Source organism: Thalassophryne amazonica, chromosome 6 (assembly GCF_902500255.1).
Source record: "Thalassophryne amazonica chromosome 6, fThaAma1.1, whole genome shotgun sequence".
Taxonomy (NCBI): Eukaryota; Metazoa; Chordata; class Actinopteri; order Batrachoidiformes; family Batrachoididae; genus Thalassophryne; species Thalassophryne amazonica.
The window spans coordinates 48,161,887-48,180,533 of record NC_047108.1 but is presented as its reverse complement, the minus strand read 5'-3'; the positions used below and the strand labels follow the sequence as shown (position 1 = coordinate 48,180,533).

The following is an 18,647-nucleotide window of genomic DNA, read 5'->3' as shown; positions in this document are numbered from 1 at the left end:
TTAACAGTTAAATCAAAAACTGAAATACGAAATCTGACAAAAATAGCAGGCAAAATCATTGGTGGCTGTCGAGGTGGATGATCCCATTCAGGACTGTGTGATCTCACCAGTGGCTGTAGTTCTGACAGTGACTCTGTTAAGCGTATTAAGTTTTCATACAAGAAAACCGATCAGGTGTACAGTAGGCTTCAGTCTCCCATGTGTCTCCCAGTAAACTGCAGCTGGAATTGCACTTTTTAAAAAAAATCTAAATCCTTTTTTGTGACACTCCACCCTGAAGCTATATAACTGGTGATGTGACACGACAGATACTGAAGAGCAGCAGAGTTTCTCTGGTCACAGCCATAGCAGCCTTTAACTCCTTCACAGAGTTGGCTGGAATTCTCAATGGCTTCCCTCACTAGTCTCCTTCCAGCTGTCTGTAAATAGGCTTGTCGTTCCTAAATTGTTTATGCTGTATTTTTGCTAATCAGTTGAATGAAAGCTTAGTCTACACTCCAAACACATCTTGATTGTTTCAAGTCAGTGATGGTTGTGTATAGAAGTAAAATTACAAAATGGTCCTATGGACCTGACTTTGTGGTGTGTTTAAATTTGAAGGGCATAGTTTTGCTACAGAGACCTGGATTTACATTAGTAGTTGAAAATGCGATATGGTGTATTTATATTAGATTAGACAGTAACGCTTAAAGTGAGAACACAATGAGAATTACAGCCTTAATGGTAAAACGTACTGGGAATTCCTGTCAAATATGAAACATGAATATTTTCTCTGACTACTGGAAGTCAGTGGTCTGCTGAGAAGGCTGTACTGGTCATAAATGTACATTTATTCATCGGTTATGTGGGGTTTTATTTTACAAACTGACCTGCCTGACGTAAATGCGCAGTTATTTTCACTCATTTAAACTTTTATTATTTTCCTAGGTGAAGCTGACTGACTGTTATGGGTGTCATATCTCCTTCAGGTTGGCTGTAACCCAAATGAGGATGTAGCCATCTTTGCCGTGGACTCACTGAGGCAGCTTTCTATGAAGTTCTTGGAGAAAGGAGAGCTGGCCAATTTCCGCTTCCAGAAAGACTTCCTCAGACCCTTTGAACACATCATGAAGAAGAACAGGTAGACACCGCCAGTGAAGAGAAGGATATTGGCTGTCTGTCAGTAAAAGACGGTGAATGAGGTGAGCTGTGTGTAGTATCAGTCATAAAATGTTAATACTCTCCCCTCAGATCTCCCACGATCAGAGACATGGTGATCAGGTGTGTGGCTCAGATGGTAAATTCCCAGGCAGCCAACATCCGTTCAGGTTGGAAGAACATCTTTTCAGTGTTTCACCAGGCAGCATCGGACCACGACGAGACGATAGTGGAGCTGGCCTTCCAGACTACTGGCCACATTGTCAGTGAGTGATTGTGGCTGTTTCTTTGTGGGATGGTTGTTGATCAGACATTGGTTTTATTGAGGTAGTTTAGTATGGATGAAATAATGCAACCAAAGGGCCAGAATATCTTCCAAACTTCTCATTTGATCCTGTGCCTTTAAGAATTTAGTGTAAAAATTTCTGCATTTCAAAATCCATCCATCCATTTTCTATGTCCACTCACTCCAATTAAGGTTCATGGCTGGAGCCCATCCCAGCAGTCATCGGGCGTGAGGTGGGGTGTACACCCTGGACAGGACGCCCTTCTGTTGCAGGGCCAACATTCAAATTATTATTATTTTTTTTAAGTTGCATTGTGTTGTAAAATGGAAACTGGACTTTGGCATTTGTGGTGCTTTGCCTTTGTTCCCCTGCAGCATTGCTGCGCAGCGAGTGCAGTAGGTGCGAGTTTTGTAGTGGAGACTCGGGCCGTTTTCCCCCTGAAAATTTTTAAATTTATAACTCTCTGAAACACTGTTGCCTGCATTTTGAGGGCAAAGGTTTGTGAAGTAGTATTAATATGCTGCATAACTATACAGTCAGGTAACAGCTCAGAAAAATGGTTTTAATAACACTGACCCAAATTGATATCAAATCAAAATAATCAATTCTGAATCTTAAGAATCAGAATCGAATCGACTTTTGAAATTTAAATTGATACCCAGCCCTACTATAAACCCACTTTCTCTCCTTTTTTTTTCCATCTTTCCTTTTGAGCACAGTGGATCAGTGGTTACAACTCTTGCCTCACAGCAAGACGTTATGGGGTTCAATTTCACCCATGTTCAGTTCCTTTCTGTGTGAACTTTCTGTGTTCTCCCCATTTCTGTGTGGGTTTTCTCTGAGTAATCCAGTTTCTTCCCACTATCAAAAACATGCACATCACTGCCCACTGCTGCTAGTGGTTGGATTGTGTCTAACTGTAATTGGGATGGATTAAATGCAGAGGACAAACTTCATTGTATGTACAGTGACAATAAAGGCTCTTCTTCTTCTTCTTCTTCTCCTCCTCCTTTAGTGAACACTTTCCAGCAGCACTTTGCGGCAGCTATCGACTCTTTCCAGGATGCAGTCAAGTGCCTGTCAGAGTTTGTGTGTAATGCAGCCTTCCCTGACACCAGCATGGAAGCCATCAGACTCATACGTCACTGTGCCAGATACGTGTCTGAAAGGCCGCAGGTGGGAGCAGTTCAAGTGTGACACTGCTGGTTTATTTCATTGGATTGTATGGTTTCTTTCCAGTGTCTTGCGTAATGTTTTAATTGCTTTTTTTGCCGACCTGTGCAGGCTCTGAGAGAATACACCAGTGATGACATGAATGTTGCCCCTGGTGATAGGGTGTGGGTTCGTGGTTGGTTTCCCATCCTGTTTGAGCTCTCCTGTATCATCAACCGCTGCAAGTTGGATGTCCGGACCAGGTAGCAAAAACTATTCCAGCAGCTTTGGTGGTGTCTCTCATTGGGACTTGGGGACTTCTAATCTGTATGTGGCACAGATTTTCCTGTGCATGATTCCTAACACTTGGTTGTGCCTCTCAATGTACGCTGTCCCAGCTTGCATCTCTGATCCTGTTACTATGTGCTGGACTGTCTCTCGGGCACATTTGCAACTTGGGTTCTGTCTGCCGTGGTGGACTCCTGTCTCTGTGGATCTGCTGCTGAGAGCCTGTTCTTGTGCAGCCATGATTAGAGCCTCTGTGCTGTCCTTTTGGCCAGTGTCGCAGACTGAAGGGTCCGCCCCTAAAAATTGGTCCGCCCTGCCTCCACTGCGCATATGTCATTTCAGAGCTCAGCAGCTCGTCTGAGACAGTCTCTAAACCCAAAGTTATCAGGTGGATTAATGGGATTATTAACAAGGTAAAACCTCTTAAATCATTCTAAAGTCAGAATGATTTAAGCAGAAGCGAGGCTGTTTTAAGTAGAAAAGAGGCAATACTTTGTGACGCTTTGAAATGACCGACGCGCAGTGAACGCATCAGCTAGCAGCGTGTGTGCTGCGGTGCATCAGCTAGCATATATACATAAATTATGAAGTAGTACAAACAGTATGGCACTCTGGTTAATCTGTGTGGAACAGACAGTTCTCAAAAACTGAGTGACTGTGCAAGAAGGAGAAGAGTGAGGAAAGCCACCAAGACACTTAGCCAACCCAGAAGTTGTTACAGGTTTCTGTGGCCGTGATTGGAGAAATTGTGCACAGTGCAAGTTTTGCATTTTGCATCACCAGTTATACAGCTTCATGATGAAGTGGTACAGAGGTGGATTTTCACAAAAAAAAAAAAAAAAGACCTGAAAGTTCATTTACATTTTGCCAAAAGGTACATCTGAGATGCAAACCTAGATTTGATGTTTTGGTGAAAGAAAATCCTTTTTCGTAATTTATGTAAATAAATTCCAAGACATATTCAGTGACTTGGAAATTTTCATGTATCCATCCCGTGACTCGTCTGAAGAAAACTGACAATAAAGCTGATTATTTACAGGTATTATACCAAAGCAGCTCATTACTTACGCAACCATGATCTTGGCTTTTATTTTTTTTTATGAACTTATAACAAGTTGTAGAGATTTACTTTCAGTTTGAGTTTTAGGAACATAATTTTCCAATTTTTTATATTGAGAAGCCTGATTTACTTTTTGTATTTGAAATGCCATAAACAAATTAAAATGCGTGAAATACCAAGGAGCCAAATACTTTTGCAAGCCACTCTGTGTGTGTGTGTGTGTGTGTGTGTGTGTGTGTGTGTGTGTGTGTGTGTGTGTGTGTGTGTGTGTGTGTGTGTGTGTGTGTGTGTGTGTGTGTGTGTGTGTGTGTGTGTGTGTGTGTGTGTGTGTGTGTGGTCAGCTGTATTTATGCTTTTTCTGATGGACATAACTTTTTCGGGACCATTTTGTTGCTTGATGGCTTTGCTTCATGAGAAAGTTTTAAATTTCAGCTGTAGTTTCTCAGAAGCCACGTGGGACAAATGACTCTCCCATGACTGCATATGACTGCTGGTGCCCCATACACAAGTTGCACTGTGACAGCTATGACTTTGTCCAGTCACAGCTACAGAAGCCTAGAATGCCTTCAGAGTTGTCTGTCTTGGTGGCTTCCCTGACTATTCTTCTTCTTGCACGGTTGTTAATTGCATTTATATAGCGCTTTTCCATCTGCATCAGACACTCAAAGCGCTTTACAAATAATGCCTCACATTTACCCCGATGTCCAGGTGCTGCCATACAAGGCACTCACTACACACCGGGAGCAACTAGGGGATTAAAGACCTTGCCCAAGGGCCTTTAGTGATTTTCCAGTCAGGCTGGGATTTGAACCGAGGATCCGAGGCAGCACCCTCACATCGGGGTGAATGTAAGGCATTATTTATAAAGCGCTTTGAGTGTCTTTGAGCGTCTATATAAATGCAGTCCATTTACCATTTTCACTAGACCATCACCGCTCTATTTTTTGTGAACTGCCTCCTCCATATAGATTTACCATACAGCACCAAACTGATGTATATCTATGGATACATATATTTTTATGAGATGATAGAAAAGCTGCTCAGTGGGACCCAAAGAGATTTGAGGAGGTTGTAAAGACTAAACAAGGACATGCGAAGTACAACCCCTGGCAAAAATTATGGAATCACCAGCCTCGGAGGATGTTCATTCAGTTGTTTAATTTTGTAGAAAAAAAAGCAGATCACAGACATGACACAAAACTAAAGTCGTTTCAAATGGCAACTTTCTGGCTTTAAGAAACACAATAAGAAATCAGGAAAAAAAATTGTGGCAGTCAGTAATGGTTACTTTTTTAGACCAAGCAGAGGGAAAAAAAATATGGAATTACTCAATTCTGAGGAAAAAATTATGGAATCATGAAAAACAAAAGAACGCTCCAACACATCACTGGTATTTTGTTGCACCACCTCTGGCTTTTATAACAGCTGCAGTCTTTGAGGCATGGACAAACAGACTATTTGCAGGCCATGACATTGACCCTATGTGTCTTTTTGCAAGGAATGTTTTCACAGTTTTTGCTCTATGGCAAGATCCATTATCATCTTGAAAAATGATTTCATCATCCCCAAACATCCTTTCAATTGATGGGATAAGAAAAGTGTCCAAAATATCAACGTAAACGTGTGCATTTATTGATGATGTAATGACAGCCATCTCCCCAGTGCCTTTACCTGACATGCAGCCCCATATCATCAATGACTGTGGAAATTTACATGTTCTCTTCAGGCAGTCATCTTTATAAATCTCATTGGAACGGCACCAAACAAAAGTTCCAGCATCATCACCTTGCCCAATGCAGATTTGAGATTCATCACTGAATATGACTTTCATCCAGTCATCCACAGTCCACGATTGCTTTTCCTTAGCCCATTGTAACCTTGTTTTTTTCTGTTTAGGTGTTAATGATGGCTTTCGTTTAGCTTTTCTGTATGTAAATCCCATTTCCTTTAGGCGGTTTCTTATAGTTCGGTCACAGACGTTGACTCCAGTTTCCTCCCATTCGTTCCTCATTTGTTTTGTTGTGCATTTTCGATTTTTGAGACATATTGCTTTAAGTTTTCTGTCTTGATGCTTTGATGTCTTCCTTGGTCTACCAGTATGTTTGCCTTTAACAACCTTCCCATGTTGTTTGTATTTGGTCCAGAGTTTAGACACAGCTGACTGTGAACAACCAACATCTTTTGCAACATTGCGTGATGATTTACCCTTTTTTAAGAGTTTGATAATCCTCTCCTTTGTTTCAATTGACATCTCTCGTGTTGGAGCCGTGATTCATGTCAGTCTACTTGGTGCAACAGCTCTCCAAGGTGTGATCACTCCTTTTTAGATGCAGACTAACGAGCAGATCTGATTTGATGCAGGTGTTAGTTTTGGGGATGAAAATTTACAGGGTGATTCCATAATTTATTCCTCAGAATTGAGTGAGTCCATATTTTTTCCCTCTGCTTGGTCTAAAAAAGTAACAGTTACTGACTGCCACAATTTTTTTTCTTGATTTCTTATAGTGTTTCTTAAAGCCAGAAAGTTGCCATTTGATCTGCTTTTTTTCTACAAAATGAAATAACTAAATGAACATCCTCCGAGGCCGGTGATTCCATAATTATTGCCAGGGGTTGTATTAGACAACATTTCGTAGAACGAAATGCAAACATTTGTGGATTGACGTATGATTTCAGCATTCTCTTTGTGCATTTTTTTGTTACTTTTGATGATAAATGGACATTTGTACAAGCTGAATGGGCATTCAGTATTATATTAATGGGGGGGAAAACGTGTTTTTTTTTCATGTTTTTGTCATTTTCAGTCAGGCCTTCTTGCTTGCTAACCTGTAGAACCTACAGGAAGTGAATGTAACCGCATGTAATGGTGTTTGACTCCCAACCAGGCAGATGGTTTCAGGCGAGCATGCATGAATCAGACACCTTGTTTGTACGGTGCTGAGGGCAAATCAGGTCCTCTGCTGTCTGCTTTGCCTCCCTTCTGGGAATAAAAGCATGTTCTTGTCATGCCAATTATAATAATCTGAGACTAAATGTTGAAATGGCCTCTAGTTTGCTTATACAACAAACACGTATTGAAATATTTTTCAAAATGACTCATTTTTTTTGAGACATTGTTCTGAAGTGCTGCATGTCTGAAATGGATTTGTCACAAGCAGGATAAATAAGAGCCTCAGAAAACAGTGTTTACTGAATAACCTTTTAGTGTTGGCATGACTTCCTGGATACGACACAGTTCAGTGTTGACCATGGCCAGTGCTGACTGTAGGGGTGCTTTTTTTTTAAGTTGCTTGACAGACGCGTAACTGTCTTTAATCCTGACAGAGGTCTGACGGTCATGTTTGAGATCATGAAGAGTTATGGCCACACCTTTGAGAAGCATTGGTGGCACGATCTCTTCAGGATCGTCTTCCGCATCTTCGACAACATGAAACTTCCTGAACAGCAAACAGAGGTCAGAGGTCACTAAATGATCCAGAAACGTGAATTCAAGGAATATGAAAAAAAATATGACTTTAATCACATTGGCTGATGTGTGTTGTTTTGATTGACAGAAAACAGAGTGGATGACAACAACTTGTAACCACGCACTGTATGCCATCTGTGACGTCTTCACCCAGTTTTATGAGCCTCTCAGTGAAATCCTGCTTTCAGACATATTCACACAGCTGCAGTGGTGTGTCAGACAGGGTGGGTGTCTAAAAAATATAGTATGAATGGGTAAAAACTGAATATTCACTCTGGTGATCTTCACAGGTTCAAGTGTTTGCACCTGATCTGAACCACATCTGCAGAACACAGTCTGAACCCTGAAGGCACGAGTTGATTTTTCAGTCAAGGATAAAATTTGATTGCCATAAAATGGATAGGAATGGATAGGAAGATAATCCGACCTCATCTAGATCAGACTAAAATATAGCGAAAATCTGCATCATGAGAGCACGCTTATGCATCACCAGGTTCCAGACTGTCCCAACTTTTTCTGATTTGGGGTTGTATTGCAAGAACTTGTTTTTTTCTTTTTTGATAGAACATGGCTACAAATTAGGTCAAACTTTTATCGGTAAGAGTTCAAATTGCTCCACAGATGTTCATGTTGGAGACTCTGTTATTGATGACACAGTTACTGATCAGTGCATTCTACAGTCTCTTGTTATTTTATGTCTCACATGAGTTTGTGTCGCATCTCAAACACATGGAATCAAACTAATACAGAAATCCTCCATGACATCAGCTGTTGTGGACATGTTTGATCTCTGCCGTTATCATGTCCTTCTCAACTGGTCAAAGTTGCTTAAGTAACAGTTTATGTTTTGTCACTATTAACCAGTACAAATAAAATTGAATGGTTTTAGCCTGTATCATACTGTTCTCTGAAGCCATTACTTTTCCTCCCCAGACAACGAGCAGCTGGCTCGGTCGGGTACCAACTGTCTGGAGAACCTGGTGATTCTGAATGGAGAGAAGTTCAGCAACAAAGTCTGGAACGTTACCTGCTCCTGCATGCTGGAGATTTCCAAACTACCAGCCCTCATGCGTATGTGGTCTTTTTCCATCAGAAGTATATTCTGGTCCCTTTTACTTGATTCAGCTCATAAATATCATAATAGCGTTTCATGACATTCATTCAGTGTAACATGCACATGCACAACCATTTCTAGAAAATCAAAAATGTTTTCATGCTTGAAAGAAAAAAATTCCAGCTGTGATTCTCTGCAGCGTTGAGAGTAGCTGAGGTTCCAATCAGTTTGAGTTGATCCAAGTTAAACGACAGTATAAAAGTATATTTATGCTTTGTGGGTTTTTTTTTTCGACACTGCCTGTGCATTAGTTGTAAATGACTAAACTCAGGCTGATGCCACTAATTATCCCCCACTGGCCGAAGGCAAATTATGTCCTGGTGATTTCTGTCCATCCGTCCATCCCAGAAAGGGTATAAGCATTCTGAGATCAACTCCTCTCACACTTTCAGGAGGAATTTTGTAAAACTTGGTACAAGTGCTCGGACAAGTTGTAGGTTGGTAATATGCATATTCTCATATCGTTCGAGTTGGGCCCATTTTACAAGAGTTATGGGCCTTGATTAACAAATCTAGGCTCCATCAGCTTAATGAAAGCAACTCCTCACATTTTTAGTAGGAATTTTGAGAAACTTGGTACAATTCCTTGTTATAGGTTGGTAATATGCATATTGTAATATTGTACAAGATTGACACATTTTGGCAGAGTTATGGCCCTTGATTAACAAACCTAGGCACTGCCAGGTTCATGAGTTGGTGTCTGTATTCTGAAATCAACCATCTTTTACATTGAAATGTTAGCAGAATGTAGCAAACACTTGTACCAAAGTAGCATTTGCCAGCAAGGATATTGTGCTCTCAGAGCACGCTTGTATTTGTATTTTATGAGGTCATTCTTATCATTTTTAAAGTTTGAATCAGTAAAATGTCCTATACAGCTGATATTCAAAATAAAAAATGTACTGCTGTAAATTAATGCACGTTGCTTTAATGCTAGCAATAAATCGTGCACATGGGGCGGTCTGTAATGAAATTGAGGAATTATATCTTGTGTATAGTAATGGTGATTTTGTCTTCATGCTGTGGTTGGATAGTCAATATAATCGCTCATACCTGATCTGCCACTCTGTTTTCTTTTTTCTGTATTTTTTATTATACATCAGTTTGTTGACATGGCGACCAGCTGGACAGGAAGAGGAATCGACTGATGGGAAGCATTTTGTAAGAAAATAAGCAAACTCTTGTTTACAACAGCAATTTTTTCCCCCCCCTTTGTTTGTTTTTTTTTCAACAGCAGGTTTTTCAAGGCTTGATATGCAAAAAAATGCTTTTTGCCACTGTCATGCACTTACTAGATGCAAGTACAAAATTGTTTCTAGTGTGGATATAAGTGGAATAAATCTCATTATACCGCAATAAAATAATTATTATATTGTTGTTATATATTTATTTTTAGGAGAGCTACAGTACATAATGACAGCAATTCCTAATTGGTGAAGAAATTGGTTATTTTACTGATGCTGTATCCCATCTCATTCCTCTTCTGTGAATGATCGTATTTGATTCTGAATGTTTTCAGGATGCTGACTTTGACAACCAATCCCAGAGCAGCTACGACAGAGCTCTGTCTGAGAGAGGACACAGTCAGATGTCCAGTGACGACACCTGGAAGGGACGACCTCATGCTCGTGAGTGCACAGTGTGATAAAGAAGAGACCCAATTATAGCCAGAGCAAATTTAATTTCTACCTGCATATCCATTAAACTGTAAATGCCAGTTTGAAAAATTCAAAATAGAAGGGCACTCTGTAAAGCACATAGCTGCTCCAAAGTCCCACCGTACCTTTTAATTTAAATTTAGCCTGAAACCAAACATTCAGTTCTTCACACATTCTATAATGCTATCAGTGCGGTAAGTGCCTAAATAAAGCTATAATGTGTTGCATCTGTGGCTGACATATCAGCTAGCCAGCATAAACAGATGTATGTAGATGAAAACAGTCTCCATGTTTGAGGTAAAATTAAAAGAAAAACCCAGGCACATTGCATAGTAATATTTATTCACAGGACTTATGTATACATTTTTGAAAAGTATAACATCTGTCTGACAATACATTTTTGACCACTGCATCCCAGTTATCTGTTACACAGATGAGTACTTTGAAAAGTTAATTTATTCAAATTTATTAAAAGTTGATTTATTATTTACTTTATACAGTTACTCTATGCAGTTACATTGTAATGTAACTAATAAAATAACTAGTAATCTAACTTGGTTATTTTTAAGATTAAGTAATCAGCAAAGTAACTGTTAGTTGCTTTGCTGATTATTCAATCTTAAGAATAACCGTTAGATTACTAGCTACCTTATTAGTTACATTATTTATTAGTTACAAGTTGTCGGCAGCTGCAAATAAAGTAACTGCATAAAGCTGCTAATGAAGTAACTGTATTAACTAACTAATAAACTTTTCAAAGTAACTGTGGCAACACTGGTCATAGGATACATATGCATGATTTTTCTCACAAAGATAGATGCATGAATTGATCTTAACTGTTAATCTTTGATCCTATGTGAGGACCTTTAATCTTTACTCTGTCCTCTGATTGTGAACATTGATATATGATCCTGATTACTGATCTGTGGTCCTGATCACAGTAGTTTGATACTGATTGGGGCCTGTGAATGTACTTGGTCTTTGCTGGAAATGGTTAGTCTTTGATCCTTTATGCTTAGCTTTGATTCTCATTCAAATTTGTCCGTGATTGCTGAGGTTTGCTCACTGATATTTCATCTATCTCCTGATCTGGATCCACACCAAAATGTAACAGGTTCTTCCTTGGCCAATGCCCCGCCCCACCCCTCCACCAAGTTTCATTAAAAGTGGTTCATTAGTTTTTGCACAGTACTCCTAAAAGTCAAATATTACAATGAAAACATGACTGTGTTGGTGTACTTAATAGGTTTTTAGCAGATTTGTCATTAACTGTTAACAGAATCACTATTCTATTTTTTTCTCCGGCAGCTCTATGCTAGAAGGATTTGTACAGATTCCTCGTGCATGAAGCCTGCTGAAATTCTGTTTTGTGTTTCTGTGTACCTACAGGAGTTTCTGACCAGAAGCTCTTTGCAGGACTGCTGATTAAATGTGTGGTGCAGCTTGAACTAATACAGACTATAGACAACATTGTTTTCTATCCTGCAACCAGCAAGAAGGAGGACGCTGAGAACATGGCTGCTGCCCAGGTTGGTCACAACAGGGTACATGAGACGCTGTCAAAAACATACATTGTGTTTAGGCCATGTGCTTGTTCTGTACAGACCTTCAAAGTCTGACAAGGGCATTTTCGTGTGTTGACCGGTCACATTTTATTTATATGGTACATTTCATTGCTCCATGAGGGAACTATATGCTTAACACTAGCAAACAACAACATAAACCGCTTGTAAGCACAATACACGTACACAGAGAGGAGCACAAAATAGTAGTAAATCTATACATGTCTTAAGGCCCATTGGGCTGGTGCTTGTCCTCCAAAAGCCTAGCATAAATCGTATGAAAGAGGTCAAATTGGCTGCAGAATTTATGTATTTAGTTTTTATAAAATTGTATCATCTAACTTGACAAGGCTTCCAGTTATTGTTGGAGAGCGATAACCACCAGGTCAGTGGGCCACTCTTTCTGGTAGACCACACCTCCCTCTGGTGGTCACAGTCAAAAAGCATTTGTCACCAGTCTGTTACAACTGACTCCCTCGGTGGAGATCACACAGACTAAAAGCGAGTCTATCACCAAACATATTTGCCAACTTTGATGAAGGCACGGATTTCTAAATCTGAAAATCCAGTGTTGATTGGTTGAGAGCTCTTCCATCAACATTATGATGCAATTGCGCTACAAGACAGCAGCATGCTCAGGTGGTCTCAGTTCAAAGGCATGTTAGACACTAGTCTGTTGTGTCTACATCCTGTGGTGACCATCTCACGTCCTGGGGTGAGTCTGTGCTAAAAGTACTAAATCTTCTGGGCGTGTTGTACACTGATCTTTCTGGTGCATATCTCATGTTCTGCCAAATGGTAAACAAAAGGCGATTGGGGACAAAGTGTCCAGTTTCAAAAAACATAAAAATCATTGACATTTATGTTGCCAGATGTTTTTAAAAATACCCTAATTATTATTTTTGGCCACACAGCTAAATATGAACTGTGGTTAATTTGGTAGCTAATCCTTGCTGTCTCATTCCATGTGGCCATTTCCTTTGTCCTTCTGTCAGCGTGATACTCTGGAAGAATCTGAGGTTGAACGAGGAGAGTCTGGTGCAGATCAGGGTATGTACAGATATTTAGCCTCGGTGCATCTCTTCAAGCTACTGGATTGTTTGCTGGAGTCACACACCTTTGCCAAGGACTTCAACTCCAACAACGAACAGAGGACGGCACTCTGGAGGGCAGGTAACCAGAAAGGGCAGAGTCTGTTTTTGTTGTTGTTGTCTCTCTCTTTCTCTCTGTGTCTCTCTCTCTCTGTCTCTGCCCATGGAATCCTAAGAACTAATTCTAAGGACTATTTTTTTTATTATTATTATTAATGGATTAGATGTTTGGTCCCTAAAAATATATGAAAATTGACATGCAGAACCCAAAGATAATTGTTTGACTGTCAAAGCAAAGTAGACAAAGAAACCAAAAATTAACTGATTATCAAAATAGTTTGGTTAATTTAATAGTCAAAGAATAATTGACTGTAGCATCTCTAAATGAGATGCAATGTCCTGTAGCTCACAATGGGAAAACATAGTTGTCCTTGTATGTGTGTTTGGGGTGGGGCTGTTGGTAGTGTGCCTTAATTGAGAGAGTGGCCACATGATGAATAAAAAAAAAAAAAAAAGTCACATGACTCATGGTGCCATCTTGGTTCCAAAATAGTTAATCTATCTGCATATAAATCCAGCTATTTTATTTATTTATTGGCTGAAAATGCTGGGTTGCTGTGCATTTGGAGGCACAGATAGACACAACAAGGGCCTCAGGATGTACACATTCCCTTCAGATCCAAACAGAATAAAAATTTGGGAAAATAGTCAGCTGTGTGGGATGGAAGCGACTTCGTCAAAGTTTTGAGAGGTAAATTTGTTGTTCAGTCCCATGTACAGTAAAACTCACCTAAAACATCATTGTATAAACCAGATATTCACATTCACTGGACAAAAAAGTCCCAAAGTTTTTGTATTGTTTTCCATGTAATAAACACCGTGTATAACGCATTTTGTATAATGGATTTTTCGCTCACATCGGATAAAATATCCCGTCCGAACGCAATGTATTTCTATTAAAAAACCCGAGCAGTCTGGACGTGCACATGTAACAGAGGTACAAATTAAAGTTCAATGCTGACACTCGCCAATTTCAGTAAGGTGGGACCGGTGTCATTTCTGTGATTAAAAGTTCGACCGTTTATGTTTTTCACACTGTGCTCAGACTCGAACCCGCATCCTGACGTGCACCTGTTAAATCACACTTTTTCTGCTTTCACTCCTTCGTCTCCCATCATATTTTAATAGTTTTTACAGTGCGCATGCTGATTACAAATGGATCAGAAAAGTCTGCAACTTTACAGCACAAAGTCGGTAAAAGAAGAAATTGTAACACTTACCTTTGATCTGGAGGTGATGATTGTAGAAAGAAAAGCTTGTTGAGGAACAAATTAGTCCCAAATAAAGCTTAATCCAGAGACTGAGAACTTTAAAGGTGTTTACAGGTGCAACTCAAATACCCGGTAAATCTTTTTGGATTGATCTTATCATTCTTATTCTAAAGGATTGACACATTTGGCACATTTATTTTTGACACTGTAGGCCATAATTATCTAAATTAAAATAAAAAAATCCTTGAAACTTTCGAATTTATATGTAATGAGTCTAGAATATTTAAATCTTCACTTTTTGAAATGACAAACAAAATATTGAGCTTTTTCATGATATTGTAGTTTTTTTTACATGCATCTGCATGTATGTAGTCATTGTAATAAGTGCAACAGAATGTTATGTTGCCCTTCTAAACTGAACTGGAAAATCTTGAACTGCAGGATGTTTTCTTTGACCTCCAAATAATCAGCTCAGTCATGAATATTCTGATCCGTCTGAAGTAACAGTTGGGTTGCAACACAGAAACTGTATTCAAGGTCTTTGTGCCCATTCATAAATTAGATTCTACTGATGTTCTTTAGCAAGTTGCATGTCAATAAGATGTTTGTTTTTCTGTCCTCAGGCTTTAAAGGAAAATCGAAGCCTAACTTACTGAAGCAGGAGACCAGCAGTCTGGCCTGCAGCCTCAGGATTTTGTTTAGGATGTACTCTGACCCTCAGCTGCAAGACTCTTGGCCTGACATCCAGACACGCCTTCTGCTGTGAGTATAAATTGTGATCATGAATCTGTCTTTGTGCCTTTTCACAGTGAAATAGTGTAACTGTTGATGCAACAGAGAAATGGTTGCACAGTATGCACAGTTTCTCCAGTCACAGATGCAAAGGCCTGTAAATCCTTAGGACTCGTGGTGGTTGCCCTCACTTATCTCATTTTACACAATCACTGGTCCAATCCCAGTATCCACCATAAACCCGAACCCCTGAACCATCACTAACTTTTAAACGGCATCGTCTGGAATGTTTGAAGCTGCAAGTGTTCAAAATGCTATAAACAGGAACGGAACAAAACACATTACCTCAACACCATCATGGTGCTCACTGTCAGAGTTCTATTTGTGAGATTTATGCATTGTAATTGAATATAAGATTTTCAACTGTTTTGTTTGCAATTTCAACAAAAATTAATAAACTTAATTCAAGGTATATTTGTTGGATAAACTGGTTCATATAAATTTGAAACAAATTGGGTTTATTTATGATAAATACATGGGTCTGGTTATTAGGTATTTAAAACAAGTTGCTTGGCAGACATAAAAACCTCACATTAAATGTATACTGTAGGACCACTGAGCTTTTTTTTTATTTTTATTTTTTTATGATTTGAATTTTAATGACTTTTTACAAAAACAAACATTGTCAGATATGCAAACAGCGGGGGGAGTCATCAGACGCTCAAAGCACTTAACAGTTCACCCCAATGTCAGGGTGCTGCCATACAAGGCGCTTACTACACACCTGAAGCAATTAGGGGATTAAGACCCTTAGTGATTTTCTGGTCAGGCCAGGATTTGAGCCAATGATCCTCTGGTCTCAAGCCCCCCTAGTGGCCGGTGATCACCTTATTATTTCTTCTGTTTTTGTTTTTGCTTAATGCTGACAATTATACTGTATTTGTTGTATTTCTGATGCCTGGTTCTGTTTTTTATCTCTGTTTGAGGTGCACTTCCACCCAGAGATGGGTGTGGTGTCTTTCTGTAACCCTCCAGTCCTGTGCACTGGCAAAATTTCCTGTATATTCATTTTGTAAATTTTTTTGTAAATTGGGTAGCATGGCCCAAGCAGAGGGTCACCCCTTTGAGTCTGGTGTGCTTGAGGCATGGAGCTGTATATAAGAACTAGAGAGCGCACTCACAATGCTGCACACTAAACAAAAATGTCCCTTCATGGACAGCGACATGACGTCTCCTAACCGGGCAAAATGTTGATGAAGTACCCGGATGTTAATGCATTTTCAGTGGGGATTCGCAACTGAACACATTCACACTCGTATTTTGCTCTTAAAATATGTGTTAAAATGCCATTTTGACCTGGATATCGAGCCAGTAAAATTAAATTACATTAAATTATGTCAGGAAAGTATTAAACTTACTCTGACACACACACATTCCCAAATATTAGTGTTGAAAGTTACACTGAACTGTGCTGTTCAAGCTGCTGAACTGAGGCGTCCTGCTGCAGCTGCTGCTGTGTTCAACGCAGCACGGCTCCTAAAACCATTACAATATATTTATTACCTCCGCCAAGGAGGTTATGTTTTCGGTCGCATTTGTTTGTTTGTCTGTCAGCAGGATAACTCAAAAAGTTTTGAACGGATTTTGATGAAATTTTGTGGAGTGGTTGGAAATGACAAGAGGAACAAGTGATTAAATTTTAGTGGTGATCCGGATGGATCCGGATCCCAATGCTAACGCGTTAGCATGTCTATGGCATTTTCAATGTTAAAAGTTAACATTAAGTAGTTGCAGCTGTCATCACGTTCGGGTGCATTTGTTTTCAAATTGTAATATTTCTTAAATTTATTTTTGTTTATATATTATTAATCTAATGATTATTATATATAATTTTAGAGAAAGAGACAAAAAGAAATAGATCACTGTGCCAAGGAGGGAATCTCTTTAGGGTTAGTGACCCTATGGCCTTGTTTAGAGAAGTATTTCATAGATGTTAAAACATTCATATATTTGCAGTTTAGTTGAATAATAAATTGAATTTTGTCTCTTATTTGTTTTTGTCTATAAGCACATGCAATATCAATGTCAGTGCTCAGATGACAGTAGTTTCTGGGAAAGGTACAAGTTGCAATAAAACGTGATGCCAAGCGCTAAGGATACATGCTATCCAGTCACAGCTGATGAAACTTTTTTTACTACTGAGCAAACATCATTGTTAGACTTTTTAGGTTCAATGATTCCATGGCGTGTAGATGTTATGGCGTCAGTGACCCCATGGCCTTGGCGGAGGTTTGCACTCTCTGAGTGCTTCTAGTATATATTATATTATTACACAATTATCCTTTATTGACCGAGTTTCATTCATGAAGTCAGTGGTGTGGGTACACATCTCTATGTGTGGGTGTGACTGTGAGCGGCACAGTGCGGGTCATCATAATCTCATTATTTTAAGGTGCAAATTTTTTTAAAAATCCCCAGTCTTGTCGAACAATTTTAATCACTAACGACAAGTATTTTAACTAGACATTGGTCTAGCAGTGGAAAATATTAACTAGACATAAGTGAAAAGTTAATGGTCCGTGTCATCATTCAAATATCACGGACAAAGTGACAAGAATAACCAAAACCACTTACTTATGGAAGGAAATATTGTCTCCCTTGTTCCACCGTTTGTGGCTTTGCCAACATGCGCAGCTTTCTAGCATATTCCACCTGTTTCTTGACGAGACTAAGTGAACTTCTATGCATGCAAATCACTAACTTGCCCGGAATTAAAATGGCAATCATGTCTCCTTGTCGGCACGCTTCTCAGCGCTACTGTGCTCTCTAGTTCTTATATACAGCTCCATGGCTTGAAATCATCAGAGGGAGTTTTTCCCTTACCACTGTCACCTGTGTGCTTGCTCTGTGGGTTGGTAAGGTTAGACCTTTACTTGTTTGAAGCGCCTTGAAGCAACTTTGTTGTGATTTTGCACTTTATCAATAAAAATGAGATGAAAGTCCAATGCTTAACCACTAGACCATCACCTCCCCCAAAAACAAAGCAAAAATCAAAAGCAAACAAACAGTCTTACCACCTTACCTACCCCATTGATACTGGCAAGATAGGTGTCCCACTTCAAATGGAAGTTGGCCTTCTGATCCAGGAGTATAAATGAGAGGCTGTCTAATGCAGCTACTTTAACAAACTCCCTGTGCCACAAAGCAACCGATGGAGCAGAAGGAGATTTCCAGTGTGAAGCGATAAGCTTATATCCCACCGGCTACTAAGCTTTTTATGATTTGGGGCTTAAAAAGAATTTTCTATGGCACCACTATAAATTTATTTATTAGCCTTTAAATTGGGGATTCATAATATGACATTGCTAACAAGATCAAAATTCACGTTTTCTAGAAAAAAATGTATAAAAAGTTCCCCTGAAGGGTAAAATATCAAAACAACAGATGGACTTGAACTACTTGCAGTAGCGATGGTTGAGACCCATGCAGTCTGATAGTGATGTCATAGATCATGTGGGGGGTTCCCCAGACTTTGCTTGAGAGGTTATGGGAAGGACACAGTGACAGGCAATCAGAGTAGAGAGGCACTGTGATGTCACTGGCTGGTCTCTCTCTGGTTGCTTATCCAACATGGCAGAAAATGCGACAAAACCACTCAGTTTCTGTATAAGTGTCACTTGTTTCTCATATATTATGTAAAAGCTAGTGAGAAATAAACACTTAGAAAACTAAAAGCACTATTCTTGTTAAAAGATAACACCGCTGAAGTGATTTACAAGACATCTTATGGATGTCAGCATGAGCACTATGTGTGCATGCATCACCCACG

At 39.4% G+C, this 18,647-nt stretch overlaps 1 protein-coding gene across 1 annotated transcript in view; it reads left to right on the top strand.

The window, feature by feature from the left end:
* Positions 1–18,647, top strand: part of arfgef2 (ADP-ribosylation factor guanine nucleotide-exchange factor 2 (brefeldin A-inhibited)) — a 130,349-nt gene that overhangs the window by 92,002 nt on the left and 19,700 nt on the right. The window contains 13 exon segments of the mRNA XM_034172132.1: positions 969–1,120; positions 1,231–1,403; positions 2,440–2,600; positions 2,709–2,839; positions 7,249–7,378; positions 7,479–7,614; positions 8,324–8,434; positions 8,437–8,461; positions 9,608–9,665; positions 10,024–10,132; positions 11,552–11,691; positions 12,720–12,897; positions 14,710–14,848. Coding sequence (XP_034028023.1) covers positions 969–1,120; positions 1,231–1,403; positions 2,440–2,600; positions 2,709–2,839; positions 7,249–7,378; positions 7,479–7,614; positions 8,324–8,434; positions 8,437–8,461; positions 9,608–9,665; positions 10,024–10,132; positions 11,552–11,691; positions 12,720–12,897; positions 14,710–14,848 — 1,643 coding nt within the window.